Genomic DNA, 19,539 nt, shown 5'->3' with positions numbered 1-19,539 from the left:
AAGGACAAATCTTCTCCTAACTTAATTGGCTAGAGATTGATACAAATGGATGAAATTATTGGTGGCATGATTTTATGGAACTTCTCAAGTGGAATGTGGCTGCCTAAATGGTTTTAACGGCTAGTTGTGGATTCATTGAGGAAGTGGATATTTGGTTTCAAAGTTGAAAAAAGGAAACAATCAAATGGAAGATTTGTTGGTCGCATTATTTGCTCCAACGGCTGGTGGAGCCTCCTTCATTCATATCATTCACTCCGAGCTTAAATAGAAGAAAGTCAGAAGAAGAAATTGGACAGAAAAGCTTGAAGAAAAAAATCTGCATTTATCTGTCAAATCGGCGCTTACATCTTGAATATTAGTTTGAGTGTTGTTCTTGAGCCAAAAATTGTAAAAGGGATTGTACACCCTTACTTATACTCTTGTAAGAGTTAAATCTTTTTGTGAGTGATTTTGGAGAGAAAATCACTTGGAGTTAGGTGTTGCTAGCACCGGAGTCAAAACTAGTTGGGTTAGGCGTGACTAGCACCGGAGTCAAAATTAGTCGGAGCGATTGGGGATAGATTGCTCATTGTAAAGGTTGTCTAGCACCCGCAAAGCTAGAAGATTGTAACTATTGGAGATAGTGCAGCAAATCCCGAGTTGGACACTTGGGGAGTGGACTAGGCCGTGAAGTTACGGACCGAACCATTATAAATCCTTGCGTTCGATTTTCTCTTCCCTACTCTCTTTACTTTCAGTTTTGCATATCTATATCGCACGAGTAAATTGATATATTATTGAATAACAAGTTGTGGTAGAATATCTTGAATAATCAGTCAATTAGTTTTTTTAAATTCCGCATTATATTTGAGATACCCAATTCACCCCCCTCTTGGGTTGCTATTTGGACCAACATAAACTTACGACGTTTCCATATTTTATTCTTCAACCGACACGGCCAGAAAAACATCGTACAACCATTAGTCGCCCGGGGGATCATTTGCCATGTTGAATTCTTCTGCAATTAAGCCACCATTTTATGCACCAAGTGGAATTAACACTATGCAGTAGAAGCTAGAAACCTGCAGGTTCCTAATTTGGAAGGGTGAGGAGGTGTGAATAGGCTTCTTAGATTCAGAATGATTTGGCTGCGCTGGCTACCACAAAATTAACGTCCAATGTCCTATCATTTTATTTAGAGATGACAATTTTCCCGGTTTGATGGGTATCCGTCCTGCTCTCCCAATGGGATTCCCACATGGCAGTACTTCCGGTCCTTCCCGGACTATTGTATAATTTCACTTTACTACAATCCCACATGCAAACTAAAGGCTGTGATATTTTCCGTGTTGGTTGAAGAGTACAAAAAGTGTAAACAATTATAATATGGAAACGTCGTGACTTTATGTTTTGTGACGGACAATTGTAAGGAATTAATTAAAAAGTAAAGTTATGCACGCTCAAGTGTTTCGTTTTTTATTCAAAATTGTACATTTTTCATAATAGACCATCTTGTGGGACATAGGGAATATTTGTTATATGTTAACATATTCTTACACATTGCATTTTTTTTGAATTTTTTATTTGCTCGGAGGTTCTGTGAATTATATTATTGTGTAGGATGAGATTAATGGAGAGTTGAGACTTAGAGGACAGAGACGTGGGTGTTTTGCATACGTGTTGAGTGTTCGGGGGAAGGGATACCACATGGCTCCTATATCAGTTTCATAAGAAACTTTCTCCAACCTGGGTCCCGTTATTTAATCTGAATCGTCGATCTTGTTTGTCTCATCGAGCAGATGGTCCATGCAAAAATTTAGATTGATCAGATATGGGTGATCATTTGATCGGTGAGTCTGAAAATATGGTGGCTGTTTTTTCCCAAGAAAAATGCATTATGAAAACATAGAAATAGAATATCGATGTCCGATCAATCTGAATTTGTACGTGGACTACCTCCTACTATTCAATACAAACAATATGCACGGTTGACCTGGGATAGGCCCCATACAATACGTCCACAACACCACCATAGGTCCACAACCTTAGTCACATAATTCTTTAAAATGGCATTCTCTCCCGCTCTCAATCCTCGTATTCACGAATTCTAGTTGTTTGGCAAGTTTTTTAAAGACGCTTTCACGCTATCGGTTGCGCTCCTGCACCTGCACCCGAAACACTCATTTTGTGACTTCGACCACACGCACCACCAGAGGTCTTCTGTACCCAAGTTATGTACCAACTCCGTTTCATCCGGAGGATCAATCACGTTTTGAGATTCATGAACCTGTGACTGAAACTAACTTGATACATGAATACACCAAATTTGAATTTGGGTAAAGAGGATATTGATCAGTCAATCTACTACTGCTTTTAAAAGGAGGAAGAACCATATTGCTTTCTAGTAGTACTCCTATTATTTTCCTTTCAGACAAAGCACCCACCAACTGAAAAGCAGAAATAATTCTTCAACCAACACGGATATCATCACAGCCTTTTTAGTCCCATGTGGGATCATGTTGGATTCCTTCTGCAAGCCACCATTGTCTTCGTCTCTGTCAAATTTTTGGCTTGTTTCTCGGTAGGCCATTTCACTTTTAATCTTTAGTTCGTCAATATGGTAGTCAATTTGGATAAAGGTAATACTTTAAAGTGATCATATCGTGTCGCACAATTATCTTTACTTGAAATTTGTATCACCTAATACTAATAGGAGTACTCAATTTGACTATGTAGTACCAAATAAGGATTATTATCTTCTGCCAAGAGAAGTTTTTGGCCCTACGGCAATAGGAGTGCACTTGGGAGCCAAGAGAATAGGAGTGCATGCACTTGGGTGCCAGGAGAAAAGGAGGTCACGAGTTCAACACCGATATACTTTACTTTTTGCTCAGCAATATATTCTTTTACTTGATCAACCCTTGTTTTGGCCTCTTCATTCATACGCCCTCGCCCTCTCTGAATGGGGTTAGATTTTCTCAAATTGTCGCCCAAAGATATTTGCTTAACATGGTTATAGTTGCATTGTTAGCTAGACAAGGTTCATGGCTTCCAAATAAATGTTGATTTTCACTATGGGTTCATGGGTTTTTTTTTATTTTCCGGTTTGACGGCTTCATTTTATTATGAATCTCGCTACGGAAAGTTTGCACCAAGAGGAAAACTACGTAGAAACCAGAAACTCTTGCTTCCTAATTTGGAAGGTGTGAGAGGGACGCGGGGGCTCTGCTGCCCACCATGGGCAGCAGCCATAGTTTTAAATCGCGGTATCGGTCGCCGTCGCGGTATCGGTCGCGGTATATCGGTATCGGGACATATCGGTGATACGTCGCGGGAATCGGGTGTCGCGGTCGTGAATTTTTAAAAATCATCAGCAACATGTATAAAACTTGAAAAATATACTTTTACCCCAAACATTGGCTTAATTATCACATTTACTTATTTTCCAAGACAAGATCCAAAATTTTTGCAAAAAAGCTGTGAAAAAAGCTGTGAAAAAAGCTGTGTGGAAGGAGTTTTTTGTTTTTTGCTTTTCTTTTTTTTTTTCAGCACCGATACGTATCGGCCGTATCGGTCCAAATATCGGTTACGGACCGATACGTATCGGGAACCGGCCGATACGCCTGTGAATTTCAATCTCACCGATATATCGGCCAATATCCGTATCGGAAGCCGAAAATTCCGGTACGTATCGGCCGATACGGTACGTATCGGCCGATATTTAAAACTATGGCAGCAGCCCCTGCCCACACCTCACACACGCTTCACACGGCACCGTTTTGGGAAGGAAACGTTTTGGGAAGGAAAGAAAAAACAAAACTCTCCGTTTGCAATCCTATGAAGCAAAAACGTGATTAAGAAAGCCATAGAGTTAAAATTTAATTATGTTTCTTTAGAATAATATGATCAGAATAATAAGATCTTCGCGTTAATTCAAACGGATTGAAAATTGGAACACTTAAATTTTTAATCATATTTTTTAATATATAAACGGTCTAAAAAAATTAAGTGCGCTAATTTTTAATTCGTTTGAACAAATACGAAGATCTTATTATTTTGATCATATTATTCTAAAGAGATATAATTAATTTTTGTCTATAGGGCTCTCATAATCACGTTTCTGATCTACATAATCACGTTTCTGATCTATAGGATCCTAAATAAAGAGCATATACTTAATTATGAGAGCCCTAGAGACAAAAATTAATTATGATACTTTAGAATAATATGATTAGAATAATATGATCTTCGTACTTGTTCAAACGAATTAAAACTTGGCATACTTAATTTTTTTATACTGTTTATATATTAAAAAATATAATTAAAAAATTAAGTGCTCCAATTTTTAATCTGTTTGAATTGACACGAAGATTTTATTATTCTGATCATATTATTCTAAAGAGACATAATTAAATTTTAACTCTAAGGCTCTCATAATCACGTTTCTGCTCTATAGGATTGCAAACGAAAAATTTGGTTTTTCTTTCCTTCCCAAAACGGTGCCGTGTGAGGTGTGTGTGAGGTGTGGGCAGGGGCTGCTGCCCATGGTGGGCAGCAGAGCCCCCGCGTCCGTGAGGGAGTATGTCAAGACTGTATGTGTTGCGGCGGACCGCGGACGGTTATAAAGAATTTCTGACTTTAGTTGGTGGGTGGAATGCGCTATATTATTACCTAAGGGCGGGCTTTTTCGGGAATGAAAAAAGTAGAAAACAATATGGTTCTTCCAGATCTGGTACCCTATGCTTTTAATTTCGTTTTGCCTTAAATATTGGTTGGTACTGGCCAATATCGGAGATACCGGACTACTTTAAAATTTATTATTTTTCTTCAAGTACCAGACAATACCAGCCGGTACCGGTCAATAGCGGACAAGTACCGGATGATACCGGACAAACACCAGACTATTTTTTTATTTTTATTTTTAACAAATGCATATAACATATTATAGGAAAATAAAACTAATAATGATAAATCTGAAACGGTATCCGGTATCTCATCAGTACCGGTACATACCATACCAGTACTCTAGTCAGTACAGTATTCAGAACCTTGCACAATAGCACTGCACAACATGCCTGTGGAAACATGTGTTTTACGTTTTGAATTTGGTCAAGGACAACGCCAACGACCCAATGCTGTAGGAAAACGGCCATAAATGATCCGTTGGGCGGTATTCGACGACTTGACCTAATTGTCTGGTTGATTATCTTAGGCATAATCTGAGTCTCAAAATCTAGTTGCTACTTGCTAACATCAATAACTCGAGGATGACAATAAAATTTTTTGCTCATCCTATTTTCTTGTTGATCTTTTCATTTCCGCTATTTGCCAATGCCTTGACAGATACAATCTTACAGGGACAGTTGGTCACAGCCTCAACTACCATCACATCTTCTGGCAAGGAATTTGTGCTGGGATTCTTTAGTCCTGGGAATGAGAACTCCACAACAAGCAGTTATCTGGGTATTTGGTACAAAAGAGCTTCGAAAAAAACTGTTGTTTGGGTAGCCAACAGGGATAACCCTCTCACAGATTCCACCGTGGTTCTCACGATAGCTGCAGATGGAAACCTGGTGATAGTGGTGGGAAGAGTTTCTTACATGCTGTCTAACATATCATCAAGGGGAAACACTAGTGCTACCCTTTGGGATTCAGGAAATCTGGTTTTGAACGACAGGAGATCTGGTGATATACTATGGCAGAGCTTTGACTACCCTACAGATACTCTCTTGCCGGGAATGAAGGTTGGTCATGACAAGAGAAATGGAAAAACTTGGTCTATGTTGGCCTGGAAAAGCAAGGAAGACCCAGGCCATGGAGTTTTCTCTTTCGAACATGATCCTCAAGGGACAAGCCAGTTTTTCATCCTAAAAGAGTTTCAAAAGTATTGGACTAGTGGGACGTGGAATGGAAAGATTTTCACTCAGATTCCCGAAATGGCTGTGAACTATATGTACGACAGCATCTACGTTTCCAATGGGAATGAGAGTTATTTCACTTACTCTATGAAAAATCCTTTGGTGACTGTCAGATTTGTGTTGGATAAATCGGGGCAACTTCAGTTGCTTTTAATGAATGAAACGACAGGTGAATGGGACATGTATTGGGCTCAACCTAGGGAGCAGTGTGACGTTTACGGTTACTGCGGAGCTTTTGGTGCCTGCAATCGAAGAGCTACTGCATTTTGCCAGTGTTTTCGCGGTTTTCAGCCCAATTCTGCGGGCAATTGGAATGCAGGCGACATGTCTAGAGGGTGCGTGAGGAAAGCGCCTTTGCAGTGCAGCAATTATAGTGAAGTTAGTGAACAACAGAAAGACCAGTTCCTTAGGATGTCTAACGTAAGATTGCCTGACAATTCAATAGTACTCTCGAAAGTTAGAAGTGTTGGGGACTGTGAATCGGCTTGCTTTAGTAACTGCTCATGCACTGCTTATGCATATGACGGCAATGATGAGTGTTCCATATGGCGTGAGGAGCTCATGAATGTGCTACAGCTGACAGACAATGACCCTGAAGGAAGAGATTTCTATCTAAGACTTTCTGCTTCTGAGTCTCTTAGCGAGGGCAAGGGTAATGAACCTGTCACAAATATCTACGTTAAGTACTGTTTGTAATTAGTTGCATTGTTTCTGGATAAAAATGAATTCAGTCCTCCTAACTCCTATTGCAGATTCAAGAATCAAGAGGTGGAAGTGGATTATTCTGGCCCTTGCAGTTCCCATAGCGCTGCTGGCTGCCGTTAGCTTCTTTTATTGCTTGAGGAAGCGAAAGTCACAGAACAAAGGTACAAATTTTGCCCTTGCAAAACAAAACTAAACCAATTAAAGGGAATGTACGATACATAAAAACAGTGTTTTTCCTTTTAGAAGTAGCAAGGATATGTTTGTAATACCATGCATCAGTCAGTCTCCTCGGTTATTTTATGCATAAGCAGCATTTTATCTCTTTATTTTTAGAGGGAAAGTAGGGCCTGACAATACATATTATGAACTAAAAAATTGTCATTCTGCTTCGATATAAGCTTAAATGGCCCAAATACTGTTTTACCTTGCAGGAGAGGATTTGGTGTTATTTGATATTGGCACAAGCACAGGAGCTGCCAATTGTAAACTAAATGAAGCTGTCAAGAGTCGTACCGGTAAAAAGAAGGACGTTGATTTGCCATTGTTTAGTTTTGCTAGTGTATCTGCTGCAACTGATAACTTCTCTGATGCAAATAAGCTCGGAGAGGGTGGTTTTGGACCTGTTTACAAGGTACGATTCAACTTTACTGACCACTTTAAAACTTGAATGGGAGTTACTACACAGAAAGGCTAGTTTAGTTTTTCTGCGGGAGTCATGTTCACTTCTCGTGTAATTTTTAGACAGTATTTTCCTTTTAGTTTGCCATAGGATAAGAATAATGTAGGGCTCCATCTCAGGGGAAGCTGCTAAAGGGGTATGAGGTGGCTGTGAAAAGGCTTTCAAGAAAGTCCGGACAAGGATTGGAAGAACTACAAAACGAGGCAATGCTCATAGCAAAACTCCAACACAACAATCTTGTGAGACTTTTGGGCTGCTGCATTGAGAAAGATGAAAAGATTTTGATCTATGAATGCATGCCCAATAAAAGCTTGGATTTCTTCCTTTTTGGTTTGTACTTACCGCATACTTGAGTAATTGAATTTATACCAGATTTTACTCTTTGTATGCTTACTACTACTCGGTAAATGTATACTAAGTAGATATGATTCTGTTAAGTAAATTGGATGTGAAATTGTGACAGATCCAATCAGATACGGGATACTTAACTGGGAGTTACGTGTTAACATCATTGAAGGAATTGCTCAAGGGCTTCTCTATCTTCATCAGTATTCTAGATTACGAATTATCCACAGAGATTTGAAAGCTAGTAATATTCTCTTGGATAAAGATATGAACCCCAAAATATCTGATTTTGGGATGGCAAGAATTTTTGAGGGAAATGGATCGCATGCGACAAATCGAATTGTTGGTACTTAGTAAGTAAAACATAGGATTGGCTTGTAACATTACTTATTTCTGCACTCTTGCACCAGACAACTTATTTCTGCAGATAAGTATGATATTGGCAGCACTTGATGATCTGATTTAATACTTTAATCCAGTGGCTACATGTCACCAGAATACGCCTCAGAAGGTCTCTTCTCAATCAAATCGGATGTCTTTAGCTTTGGAGTCTTGTTGCTAGAGATTTTGAGTGGCAAAAGAAGTACAGGCTTTTACAATAGTGACTCCCTTAATCTTCTTGGATATGTGAGTACCATAATGCTAATTACATATCTTAACCTTTTCGTTTGCATTTTTTATTCTTTCCTGCTTTCTTTATTTGTATTGTAAACACGAGCTAATTGACAATGTGTCAAATTGAGATATGCTAATGGCGTTGTTTTTAATGCAGGCATGGGACTTGTGGAAGAGCGGTAGGGGAGAGGGCATAAAGGATCCAATATTACCAGATATACCTTCTACAAATATGCTGCGGAGATACGTAAATATAGCGCTGCTTTGCGTCGAAGAAAGTGCTGCCGATAGGCCTACCATGTCGAATGTCGTATCGATGCTTAGCAATGAACAAGCGCTTCTACCCTCTCCTAAACAACCTGCTTTTTCAGCTACCAGAAGTGCGCCAGATCGATATTCAACCAATCAATTGGAAATTTGTTCAGTGAACGAAGTGACAATCTCAATTTTGGAAGCTCGATAACTTGGAATTAATTTAGAATCAGTAATTGTGTTAGTTACTTTGTTAACACAGATTCAGGAATTAGGTACATGAAGAGTCTAAGTATGTTTGTTATCTGGTGTGTTTATGGAGGTTCATGTATGTGGTTAGTTAGCCGGAGTCTAAAAAAATTTAAGACCATTATATAAAGGGTCATTGATCATTTGTATGATAGAACAGAGATAACCCCCGAGTATTGAATCCAAGATTATATTGTCGAGTGTTTAAAGTACTTGTGCTCCTTAGGAGCGCTGTACGACCTTCGGGTAGTACATCTCTATAATGTTGTTTTCTCTCTCAGACTCGCATATATTAATACTTGAGTTGGTTTAGTTGTTGCATGTCCAAACATATTCTGCTGTGCTCTCCCGACGTAGCAACTTTCCTTACGCTTGAAACAATCCCATTAGTCGATGATTGAGGCAACCGACTGTGAGTCTCCAATCCATACTTTTTAGACACCACTTTCACCCACGAAGCATCCTTTTCTCTACTGAATCAGCACCACCATTTTGCAAGTAAAGCTGTATTATGATCCACCAGTCTTTTAGTACAAGGACCACCATATATGTTCTGCCCTCAATCAGTTTCTCCCATTTTACCCAGTGCAATTTCCTTTTCTCCTCTCAACCACCCCATATAAATTGTCTTTGTTCCGTTTCGACTGTCGTTACCGAAAATGAAAGGGATTTTATATAGGGACATGTAATAGATAGGAAGGAAGATTACTGAGAGGTGATTTCAGTAAAGTCAGTCTTCCACCAATGGATATGGATACCTCAATTTCCACAATAGGCTGCCAAGTTGTATCTTCTTCTGGATTTGCACCCAAAGCCAGACCAATGTGTTTCAAAGGCAATATTTCCCAATTCTGCATCCCATGTATTCAGCCATCTCTGTAATCACCTCATCTTGGATACCCACTCCACAAAATGACACTAGTAGTGTAGTGGTGATGTCCTAAGCTGGGGCAAATGCCGAATTGATGTCGGGGAAGAAACGGGTTGATTGCGAGCAGCTCAAGGTTCAACTTGTTAAGGGCTCGGCTCGAATCGTTTAGTAAAAGAGCCGAATCGCAACAAATTTTTGGCTTGAGTTAACCGTGACTAGGCTCATCTAGACAAGCTCGGCTCGTGTGTACAGAATGTACTCGCTTATAGAGGGTTCGTTTACTAATTGAACTCAAGCTTGAGCTCATTGAATTTCAAACGAGCTGAACTCGAACACCCTAACTCGGCTTGGCTTGACTTGCTTGCACCCATACAAATGAATGAGCTGCAATAAAAATATGCAAGCTTTGGTGCGTATTGACTTACCTCAAACGATTCATAGTAAGATTCAACATCACCTAGTTTTCTAATAAAAACCAAATGGGAATGACTTCGGTGTCCCCGGTCATTTTGGGGACACCGTAACTTTTGGCATAACAAAATCATTATGAGTATAACCAAAACCCATTACAAGCATAACAGAACCATAGCAAGGCATAACCAAAACCATAGCAAGGCATAACTTATTTGTTATGCCTTGGTTGGGTTTAGTTACGCTTTGATTGGTTTTTTGGATATTCCTTGGTTATGCCTTGTTTTGGGTTCTGTTATGCTTGTAATTGATTTTAATTATGCTTCTAATGGTAAAGTTATGCCAAAAATTACGGTATCCCCAAAATGACCGGGGACACCATAGCATCATCCAAAACAAATAGTCATTTTCCACCAGATTTCAAAACAAACAATTTTTAAACAATTTTGAGAAGACGTTTCTTTTAAATGTCTTCAGGGGTGACCTAAATTTTTGTCTTTATCCAAGTTTTTTTTTTCTTTGACTTTGTTAGTTTTGAGTCATTTTTTTTGTGAAGTAGGAAATTCTGATCAAAACCTTAAAAAAGTCACTCTAAGACAATTTTTTTTACTTTGGTTCATATTTTTATTTTTCCTGTTTCTCTTATCAAGACGAACCAATAAACCAAAAAAATGACAGACAAAATAAAATCCTGAAGGATTATTAAGCAAAACACCCCTTAGCTCATTACACATCTACATCAAGAAGGTGAAATCGTAAAAGAAAAGCTATGGTGATGATCCTAGAAGATGGGTTTGCTGACTTCTGGTGTATAACATGCCTGTGGAGTTTGAAAACATTTAATTATTGTTGTGTATCTTTCTCCTTTTGGATTTGGTTCTTGACTTGGACAGAGGGAACTTACTTGGAAGAATGTACTTCGAAGGTTAAGGACGTCCCCACATGAGCTACTTGTCTGGTTGATTATATGGGCATAATCTGAGTCTGAAAATCTAGTTGCTAACACCGATAATCCAAGGATGACGAATTTCGCTCATTCTGTTTTCTTCTTGATTTTTTCATTTTCGGTATTCGCCAATTCCTTAACAGATACAATCTTACAAGGACAGTTAGTCAGAGCCTCAACCACCATCACATCTTCTGGTGATGAATTTGAGTTGGGATTCTTTATTCGGAGTGAGTACTCCACGATAAACAGTTATCTGGGTGTTTGGTACAAAAGAGTTTCGGTACAAACTGTTGTTTGGGTAGCCAACAGGGATTACCCTTTTGCCGGTTCCTCTGCGGTTCTCACCATAGCCGTGGATGGAAACCTGGTGATAAAGCAGGGAAGAATTACTTACATGCTGTCAAACATATCATCAAGTGGAAACACTAGTGCCACCCTTATGGATTCAGGAAATCTGGTTTTGGTTGACACAAGATCTGGTGATTTACTATGGCAGAGCTTTGACTACCCTTCAGATACTCTCTTGCCCGGAATGAAGCTTGGTCATGATAAGAGAAATGGAAAAACTTGGTCTTTGTTGGCCTGGAAAAGCAAGGAAGACCCCGGCCCTGGAGGGTTCTCTATTGCACTCGATCCTCAAGGGACAAACCAGTTTTTCATCCTAAAAGGGTTTCAAAAGTATTGGACTGGTGGCACGTGGAAAGGACAAATTTTTGCTTTGATTCCTGAAATGGGTGAGAACTTTGTGTTCAAGTGCACCTATATTTCCAATGAAAATGAGAGTTATTTCACTTACTCTATGAGGAATCCTTCCGTGACTGGTAGATTGGTTATGGATATATCAGGGCAAATTCAGGCGCTAATATGGGTTGAAACGATAGGTGAATGGAACTTGTTTTGGGATCAACCGAGGGAGCAGTGTGATGTTTACGCCTACTGCGGGGCTTTTGGATCCTGCTATCAAAACCCTATTCCGTTTTGCCAGTGTTTTCGCGGTTTTCAACCGAAATCTATAGGAAATTGGAATGCTGGCAACACGTCTGGAGGGTGTGTGAGGAAAACTCCTTTGCAGTGTGGCAATGATAGTGAAGTTAATGGACAGAAAGACCAGTTCCTTTGGATATCAAAAGTAGGATTGCCTGACAATCCAATAGTACTTTCCCAAGTTAGAAGTGTTGGAGACTGTGAATCGGCTTGCTTTACTAACTGCCCATGCTCTGCTTATAATTATGACGGCAATGATGGGTGTTCCATATGGCACGAGGAGCTCTTGAATGTGGAGCAGCTGATAGACGATGACCCTGAAGGAAGAGATTTTTATCTAAGACTGGCTGCTTCTGAGTTTCTTCGCGAGGGAAAGGGTAATGGAATTATCACAACTATCTACATTACGTAGCAGATGTAATTTGATGCATTATTTCAGGATAAAAATGAATTCAGTCCACCTAACTCTTCTTGCAGATCCAAGAATCAAGAGGCGGAAATGGATTATTCTAGCCCTTGCAGTTCCCACCACGCTGCTGGTTACAGTTGGCTTCTTTTATTGCTTGTGGAGGCAGAAGTCACGAAACAAAGGTACGAATTTTTCCCTTGCAAAACAAAACAAAACCATTTAAAGATGATGTAAGTTCCATGAAAAACAATGCTATTCCTTTTAGTAGTAGGAAGGACATGTTTGTAACAACATGCAGTGCTCAGTCTCCTCGGTCATTTTATAAATAAACAACATTTATCTCTGTATGTGAGGAAAGTAGTGTCTGACAATATATGTTGAGAACTCAAATTTCATTCTGCTTTTATGTTAGTTCAAATGGTCCAAACAATTTTTACCTAGCAGGGGAGGATTTGGTGTTATTTGATCTTGGCACAAGCATTGGAGCTGCAAATTGTAACATAAATGAATCTGGCAAGAGTCATACCGGTAAAAAGAAAGAAGTTGACTTGCCATTTTTCAGTTTCGCTAGTGTATCTGCTGCCACTGATAACTTCTCTAATGCAAATAAGCTTGGAAAGGGTGGTTTTGGACCAGTATACAAGGTAAGATTCAAGGTAACTCAACACTTTAAACTTGAATGTTGAATAGCATATCGAAAGGCTCATTTTATTTTCCCACGGGAGACATATTGACTTGTCATGTTACTTTTAGACAGTATTTTCCTTTTGGTTTTCTATCAGTTATGAATAATCTAGGGCTCCATATCAAGGGAAGCTACAAAAGGGCTATGAGGTGGCTGTGAAAAGGCTGTCAAGAAAGTCTGGACAAGGATTGGATGAATTACAAAATGAGGCAATGCTCATAGCAAAACTTCAACACAATAATCTTGTGAGACTATTGGGCTGCTGCATTGAGAAAGATGAAAAGATTTTGATCTATGAATACATGCCCAATAAAAGCTTGGATTTCTTCCTTTTTGGTTTGTCCTAACTCCCGCATACTTGAGTAGATTGGATTATACGAGATTCTTTATTTGTGTTTACTACTACTCGGAGAACTTATACTGGGTAGATGTTCTGTTTAGTAATTTGGATGTGAAATTATGACAGATCCAATGAAATACGGAATACTTAGCTGGGAGTTACGTGTTAACATCATCGAAGGAATTGCTCAAGGGCTTCTCTATCTTCATCAGTATTCCAGGTTACGAATTATCCACAGAGATTTGAAACCTAGCAATATTCTCTTGGATGAAGATATGAACCCCAAAATATCTGATTTTGGGATGGCAAGAATTTTCGGAGGAAATGGATCACAAGCGACAAATCGAATTGTCGGCACTTAGTAAGTAAAACATAGGATTAGCTTACTTCTGCACCTTTGCACCAAGACAACTTATTTCTGCAAAATTGTTTGATATTGGCAACACTAAATGATCTGATTTAATACTTTAATCCAGCGGCTACATGTCACCAAAATACGCCTTGGATGGTCTCTTCTCAATCAAATCAGATGTCTTTAGCTTTGGAGTTTTGTTGCTAGAGATTTTGAGTGGCAAAAGAAGTACAAGATTTTATAGTAGTAACTCCGTTAATCTTCTTGGATATGTTAGTACCATAATTCCAATTACATTTCTTACCTTTTGTTTTCCATTTTTTTTTTTCCTTAGTATTGTATCATTTCAATTTTTTCGGATGTCCCCGAATGACAATTGTTATTTTTAATCCAGGCATGGGACTTGTGGAAGAGCGGTAGGGGAGAGGGCATAAAGGATCCAATATTACAAGATATACCTTCTACAAATACGCTGCTGAGATATGTAAATATAGCGCTGCTTTGCGTCCAAGAAAGTGCTGCTGATAGGCCTACCATGTCGAATGTTGTATCAATGCTTAGCAATGAACTTGTGCTTCCGGCCTCTCCCAAGCAACCTGCCTTTTCAAATGGTAGAAGTGTGCCAGATCAAAATTCAGCCAAACAATTAAAAATTTGTTCAATAACCGATGAAACAGTCTCAATTTTGGAAGGTCGATAGCACGTCGCACTTCCATCTGACATTCATGATATCTTCATGGTTTGTTCCAAGGAGATATTCATGTTTCTATTCTTAAGTAGAATGGAAGCTGGAAAACTAGTTGAACTAGATTTTAACGGTGTTGAGAAAACCATATCGAAAGTAGAGGAGTCCAAATGTATTGTTGAGAATGTTTTCACGTGTAATATCTGCTCTTATATCCTGAAAATTAAAACCGGTTGTTCATCGGGTACAGCATGTTGCCAATGAAAGAAGGCAGGTACTATTTTCTGTAATGTTTCTTTCTATGTAATGCTAGGTAAGATTAGGGGTGAGAAAAAATTCGTCAAACTGCGAATCCAGTCCAAACCGAAAGGTTTGGTTCGGGTTTTTAGTAGTATGGTTTAGTCATGGTTTAAAAAAATTAGAAACCGCGTTATATGGTTTGGTTTGTGAATTCACGTTCATGGTTATGGTTTCAAACCGATCCAAACCGTATAATATATACATACATATATGTATATATAATTTAATTTAAGTATGATTTGCCAAATAAATATGAGAACTTTAGTCAACTACTTTTCCAATTCATTGATCCTATTAAATTCACCGCGATATTTAGTTTTTCTTCTCTGCTAAGATAATTTAGATTAAACTTCTATATATCACAAACCATTCCTAATTTCCTAGGATTATTAATTTACTAGCGAATACCTGTGCCTGAAGGCACGATGCAACACATTTTGAAAACAACTAAAGCTACGGGTCGAGCAATGAGCAAAGGGAGCATGTCGAAAAAAATGAGTTGGAACAAAGTAAAATATGGTATATTTTTGTTGTTGCAAAACTTTGATATGCTAATTACTTATGCCTGTAGCACTCCGCAACAAAAAAATTTATTTGTTAAGCCCCTACCCGTGTGTACATCATTACCAATGATAATCCCAATCACACATACCGAGTTAATTGCATTGATAGGATACACACTGAACTATATTAATCCAAACCACAAAACTCAAAACCAATGCCATGTTGCATTCATAGAATCCAATTTTAACATGCATAAAAAATCCAAAAATCTATATAGAGTCAAATTTGATACACTACGTAGGGGGAAAAAAAATGTTGTCACGCCCCGTTCCGGAATAGCACCTCATCGGCCTATCCCGATACGATACGTGACAACCAGCTACTAGCAAATCCAAGAATAAAGAACAACTACAGTTCAACAGCCACATTTTATTTACATCTCAAAAATGATTGTCATTTACAAACTACAGCGGAAGTCTGTCAAGAAATAAACATAACCAACTAATATCCAAAACTAAACTAAGCAAAAATCATCTACGGGCCAGGAGACAAAGACTCCCACAGGCCTCAACTACGCACCTCTTGAGCGAGTCACAAAATGCAAAACGCGACCTGTAGTGGACACCGACCTATACCTGCAAAACTGGAACCCCAAACGAGTTCCAGAAGTGTATATGAGACATGGATGTTGTTCAATATAGACAATAAATCGAAGTTCATCATTAATTAAGCATTAAGCAAATAATCGACACAAAGTCTTTAATCCGACACAAAGTCACTAGCTCGACACAAAGTCATAATTTTGGCATAAAGCCATTGAATCGACACAAAGTCAAAGGCATGACACAAAGTCCGGCCGTTGGCCGTTGTTGCCCACCGACACGAAGTCACAGTGCAATATCACAAATTCAATCCAATTGAAGAACATCTATGAATCGAACACTCACCTCGGTCTCCAACAAAAAGAAAACCAACGCAGTCACTCCCTACGTGGAGCTGCGGTACTCGTTGTCGTCTCCGAACCTAACAAATATTCCGCACATATGAGCTCAAAGTTTAATTCCAAAAGCAAAGAAGTAAATTCATCAATTTGTACCTCAAAGCCAAAAATCTCACAAACACACACTTTCTAGCAGAACCATTGATCGAATTCTGACTATAGCATTCTATAGGTTTCAAAGAATACTACAAGACCACCACCACTGGCAAGAAGACTTCTAGTACATCAATCTAGATATAAAATTTGCCCAAATTGGACTCCGAATGACTAAGATATGCTCAATTGAAATTACACATCTAAAACAGAAACTACAGACCCGGCAGAACAGTCTGCGATCGAATGCTCATTAAAAATCACATACTCAATCTTTTCCAATAATTCCAACACCAAAACTTCACCAATTGATCAATGTTTAAGACTCAGTAGCATCCATAGTCAGTAAGCATATTCAACTATGACAAAATTGATGAAGAACATAGCTACAAAACCTGCCCAGAATTTCAGAATCACCAAACTATTAACTTCAGAACCAAAACTGCTTTTTCTCAGACCAAACTAAGGCACAATCTTTACAGATTCAGAAAGATATACAAGTCTAGTTTCGGAATCAAGAAACGGTGCGTAAAACCGATACCCGAGCAAGAAGTTATGCCCGTTTTTCCAACATGTGTCTGGGCTGTCAGCACAGACGCGAATCTGACTGCAGTCCGGTTCAAGATTTTTATCTTTTTCCAGGTTTCTCAGAAAATTCTGAAATTTTTACAGCATAAACTACACACAAAGACGCATCTACAGTAAAAATACCAGAAAATAACATGATCGGTATGTCAATGGTAAAAATTCGTCAAAAACAGGACAGGCTCAACTCTGCTCAAAACACAGTTATGCATATTCATATGTTATACACGAATTTTCAGGAATAAACTCAACTCCAAGCTCAAAAACCTTCTGCTATGGATTCAATCCATCTCTAATTACTTCAATCAAGTACATACTAGATGTAAAACATGAAACCTAACATGAAAAACATGAAATTCAGCCTTGAAGGAGATGGAAATCACCTAATTAAGCTTCAATCAACCTAACTCTAATTTTCTTCTTCTTTTCTCCTTCTTCTTCCTCTTCTCCACGCTGCTCTCTCACTCACTCACTCTCTCTCTCTCTCTCTCTCTCTCTCTCACGTAAAACCTCTTGATGGGTTTTCTTGTTTTTGTTTTATTTTTCTTTTCTTTGTTTTGAAGAAACCCACACACACCCACCCACACACACCCAACACATCAGCACACACACACGGCACACATGCACAATTTAAAAAAAATTGCACTCCAACCCTTAAGTTATTAAATTTAGCATTTAAGCACCTTAAAGATAAAAGGATGTTACAAATGTGTTCAACAGAGGTTTTATTGTCTTGAAATTTGTCTTTCCATCTGCCTTTCAAGAGTTTTTGTATCAACGCATATCTACTTCATCCAAAAAGCACAATTAGGAACATGAATAACAGCTTAAAAAAATAATTAATGAGCAAGAATCCCTTCTTGTAAAAGTAAAATGATGACTAATAATAGTTACCTTAATTCTAGATCTTGTTTATTCGTCTCTCAACACTATCATGGTACGATCATGACATTTGTAGATGTACTTGTGGATAAACTAAATAGATTTTATTCCAGGACAAATTTTCACATTGATATGAGAATTACATTTTCTCGAAAGGTATGTATTGTATGGTACCACATTCCTTTTATCAATTCGTTGATCCCTTACAGTACAGATGGAGTAAAGTAATAATGGCATTGATAGGCATACCCCATGCATAAAAATACGATTAACTAGCTTCTTGCTCATCATGAATCACCACAATTACATTTTTTTCTCGAAGACACGTAACTTTTGTACTGAAAATATAAAACAAAGCAAATATGAATCAAATATATAAAGTCAGATTAGGTAATGCAATTGAGTAAATAGTTCTTACATTTTCTGCAAGTTACCGTCGAGCTGCATAAGAAAATGAAGAATTCACCGAATGCATAGAAAATAATTAATTTGATTATTACGACCAAGGTATAAAATGAAACGGTTTAACTCATATGGCCATAGATGCTTAGATTGTCCATGATTAGTTAAAGTCCCAAGAAGTTATTTGAAATTTGAAAGAGAGTAATAGTCAAAAGTTATTATGGGAATAGCAACAGAAAACATTTTAAAGATATATATAGACTCTCATAATATTAAATGAGTGACAAAAAACAAAAAAAACAAGGAACACAAAACTCCAGTTTGCGATGTGTTTGGTTAATATCATAATATTTTCATCGCTGCATATATGGTAACGTTTAAAATAGTGTCAATAACAATACATGTTCTAATGAAACGAAGTTTAAAAAAATGAGAAAAAAGGTTTACAATTACTCCATGTGTTAATCTTGCAAAAAAATATTGTTTTGACAACTATCAAGAAAAAAAAGAATAGAGTTTGCCGTTCAAAAAAAAAAAAAAAGGACGTTAATTAGTTTTGAACTCTTTCTTTTTCTATGTCGGTAGATATTAAAAGACATTAAAAAAAATGCCCATAGCCTCAAGTAAACACCCCAATTGCTTACAATTTTTTGTAAACATGTCTCTTATCGTTCTCTTCTCTGTAATTTTGATTTTAAACTTTCTAGACATTCAGAGCCGGCTTCAAAACTAGTCTTATCTCCTTAATTTAGGGCGTAAATATGGCCGATCTTGTTCTCTTGCACAGTAATACAAATCTTAGGAATTTAGGATTCTGAAAATAAGGAATGGATAGGTTAAATATTTATTTTTGCATCTATGTTCATAAACATTAAAAAACACTGTGGTGTTAGCAAAATGAGAAGCACAGTCTACCAATATTCTTAAGTCGTTTTATATCTATGAACAAAAAAAAATCTGTATTGATCTATATCTATGAACATAAAAAAAATCTGTATAGTTAGCAAACGTATTGTTAAAAATTTGATTAAACATGAAAATCTATAATAATCATCAAACTCAGGCATACATGGCATCAAAACATCAAGAATGGTATTCCGTTCACATACGGAGCCTTAATCTTCATAGAATAGCGAAGGGTTATAATTCCGTTCTCGTAACGTCTTTGTTTTTTTAAACTGTAGAGAAGGGGATTTAGCTCCGTGCATTAGAACTGGAAAAACTATTGAAGCAGAAGAACAAAAGATTACCTCACTATCGGTGTCTCGATGATGTCTGCAATGGTCCTTATGGTTCAGCATCAAAAGTTGGAATAAAAAATCATCATTAAATTAGAAGTTGGAAT

At 37.9% G+C, this 19,539-nt stretch overlaps 2 protein-coding genes and 1 long non-coding RNA gene across 4 annotated transcripts; 2 read left to right on the top strand and 1 right to left on the bottom strand.

Annotated features, from left to right (window-relative positions):
* Positions 1 to 5,101: 5,101 nt before the first annotated feature.
* On the top strand, positions 5,102 to 8,916 carry LOC131323540 (G-type lectin S-receptor-like serine/threonine-protein kinase B120). The gene is made up of 7 exons (XM_058355380.1): positions 5,102 to 6,549; positions 6,650 to 6,763; positions 7,034 to 7,233; positions 7,401 to 7,611; positions 7,745 to 7,979; positions 8,106 to 8,253; positions 8,399 to 8,916. The coding sequence occupies exons 1-7, from the start codon at positions 5,247 to 5,249 to the stop codon at positions 8,702 to 8,704; spliced, it is 2,517 nt and encodes an 838-aa protein (XP_058211363.1). The 5' UTR covers positions 5,102 to 5,246; the 3' UTR covers positions 8,705 to 8,916.
* A 1,664-nt stretch (positions 8,917 to 10,580) lies between these two features.
* LOC131323542 (G-type lectin S-receptor-like serine/threonine-protein kinase B120) lies at positions 10,581 to 14,737 on the top strand. 2 transcript variants are annotated; one of them, XM_058355385.1, is made up of 7 exons: positions 10,581 to 12,334; positions 12,435 to 12,548; positions 12,811 to 13,022; positions 13,192 to 13,387; positions 13,518 to 13,752; positions 13,868 to 14,015; positions 14,138 to 14,737. In XM_058355385.1, the coding sequence occupies exons 1-7, from the start codon at positions 11,044 to 11,046 to the stop codon at positions 14,441 to 14,443; spliced, it is 2,502 nt and encodes an 833-aa protein (XP_058211368.1). In that variant the 5' UTR covers positions 10,581 to 11,043; the 3' UTR covers positions 14,444 to 14,737. The 2 variants fall into 2 exon arrangements, with proteins under 2 accessions (XP_058211368.1, XP_058211366.1); XM_058355383.1 differs by lacking the exons at positions 12,811 to 13,022; positions 13,192 to 13,387 and having other exon boundaries at positions 10,582 to 12,334.
* Positions 14,738 to 15,641: 904 nt separating this feature from the next.
* On the bottom strand, positions 15,642 to 17,442 carry LOC131323538 (uncharacterized). The gene is made up of 3 exons (XR_009199209.1): positions 17,294 to 17,442; positions 16,180 to 16,255; positions 15,642 to 15,875 (listed from the first exon to the last, which is right to left on the bottom strand). It is a non-coding gene; the product is annotated as an uncharacterized LOC131323538 (long non-coding RNA).
* Positions 17,443 to 19,539: the final 2,097 nt, after the last annotated feature.

Source organism: Rhododendron vialii, chromosome 4a, assembly GCF_030253575.1.
Source record: "Rhododendron vialii isolate Sample 1 chromosome 4a, ASM3025357v1".
Classification (NCBI taxonomy): domain Eukaryota; kingdom Viridiplantae; phylum Streptophyta; class Magnoliopsida; order Ericales; family Ericaceae; genus Rhododendron; species Rhododendron vialii.
Note: the sequence above shows the minus strand (reverse complement) of the source record. Positions and strands in the feature narration are given on the sequence as shown.

Excerpts from the sequence above, each read along its gene's own strand:
- LOC131323540 (XM_058355380.1), top strand. The coding sequence starts at position 5,247 with ATGACAATAAAATTTTTTGCTCATCCTATTTTCTTGTTGATCTTTTCA. Across the intron at positions 7,612-7,744 it reads CTTGGATTTCTTCCTTTTTG|ATCCAATCAGATACGGGATA; the intron begins GTTTGTACTTAC and ends AAATTGTGACAG. Across the intron at positions 8,254-8,398 it reads CCCTTAATCTTCTTGGATAT|GCATGGGACTTGTGGAAGAG; the intron begins GTGAGTACCATA and ends TTTTTAATGCAG.
- LOC131323542 (XM_058355385.1), top strand. The coding sequence starts at position 11,044 with ATGACGAATTTCGCTCATTCTGTTTTCTTCTTGATTTTTTCATTTTCG. Across the intron at positions 13,388-13,517 it reads CTTGGATTTCTTCCTTTTTG|ATCCAATGAAATACGGAATA; the intron begins GTTTGTCCTAAC and ends AAATTATGACAG. Across the intron at positions 14,016-14,137 it reads CCGTTAATCTTCTTGGATAT|GCATGGGACTTGTGGAAGAG; the intron begins GTTAGTACCATA and ends TTTTTAATCCAG.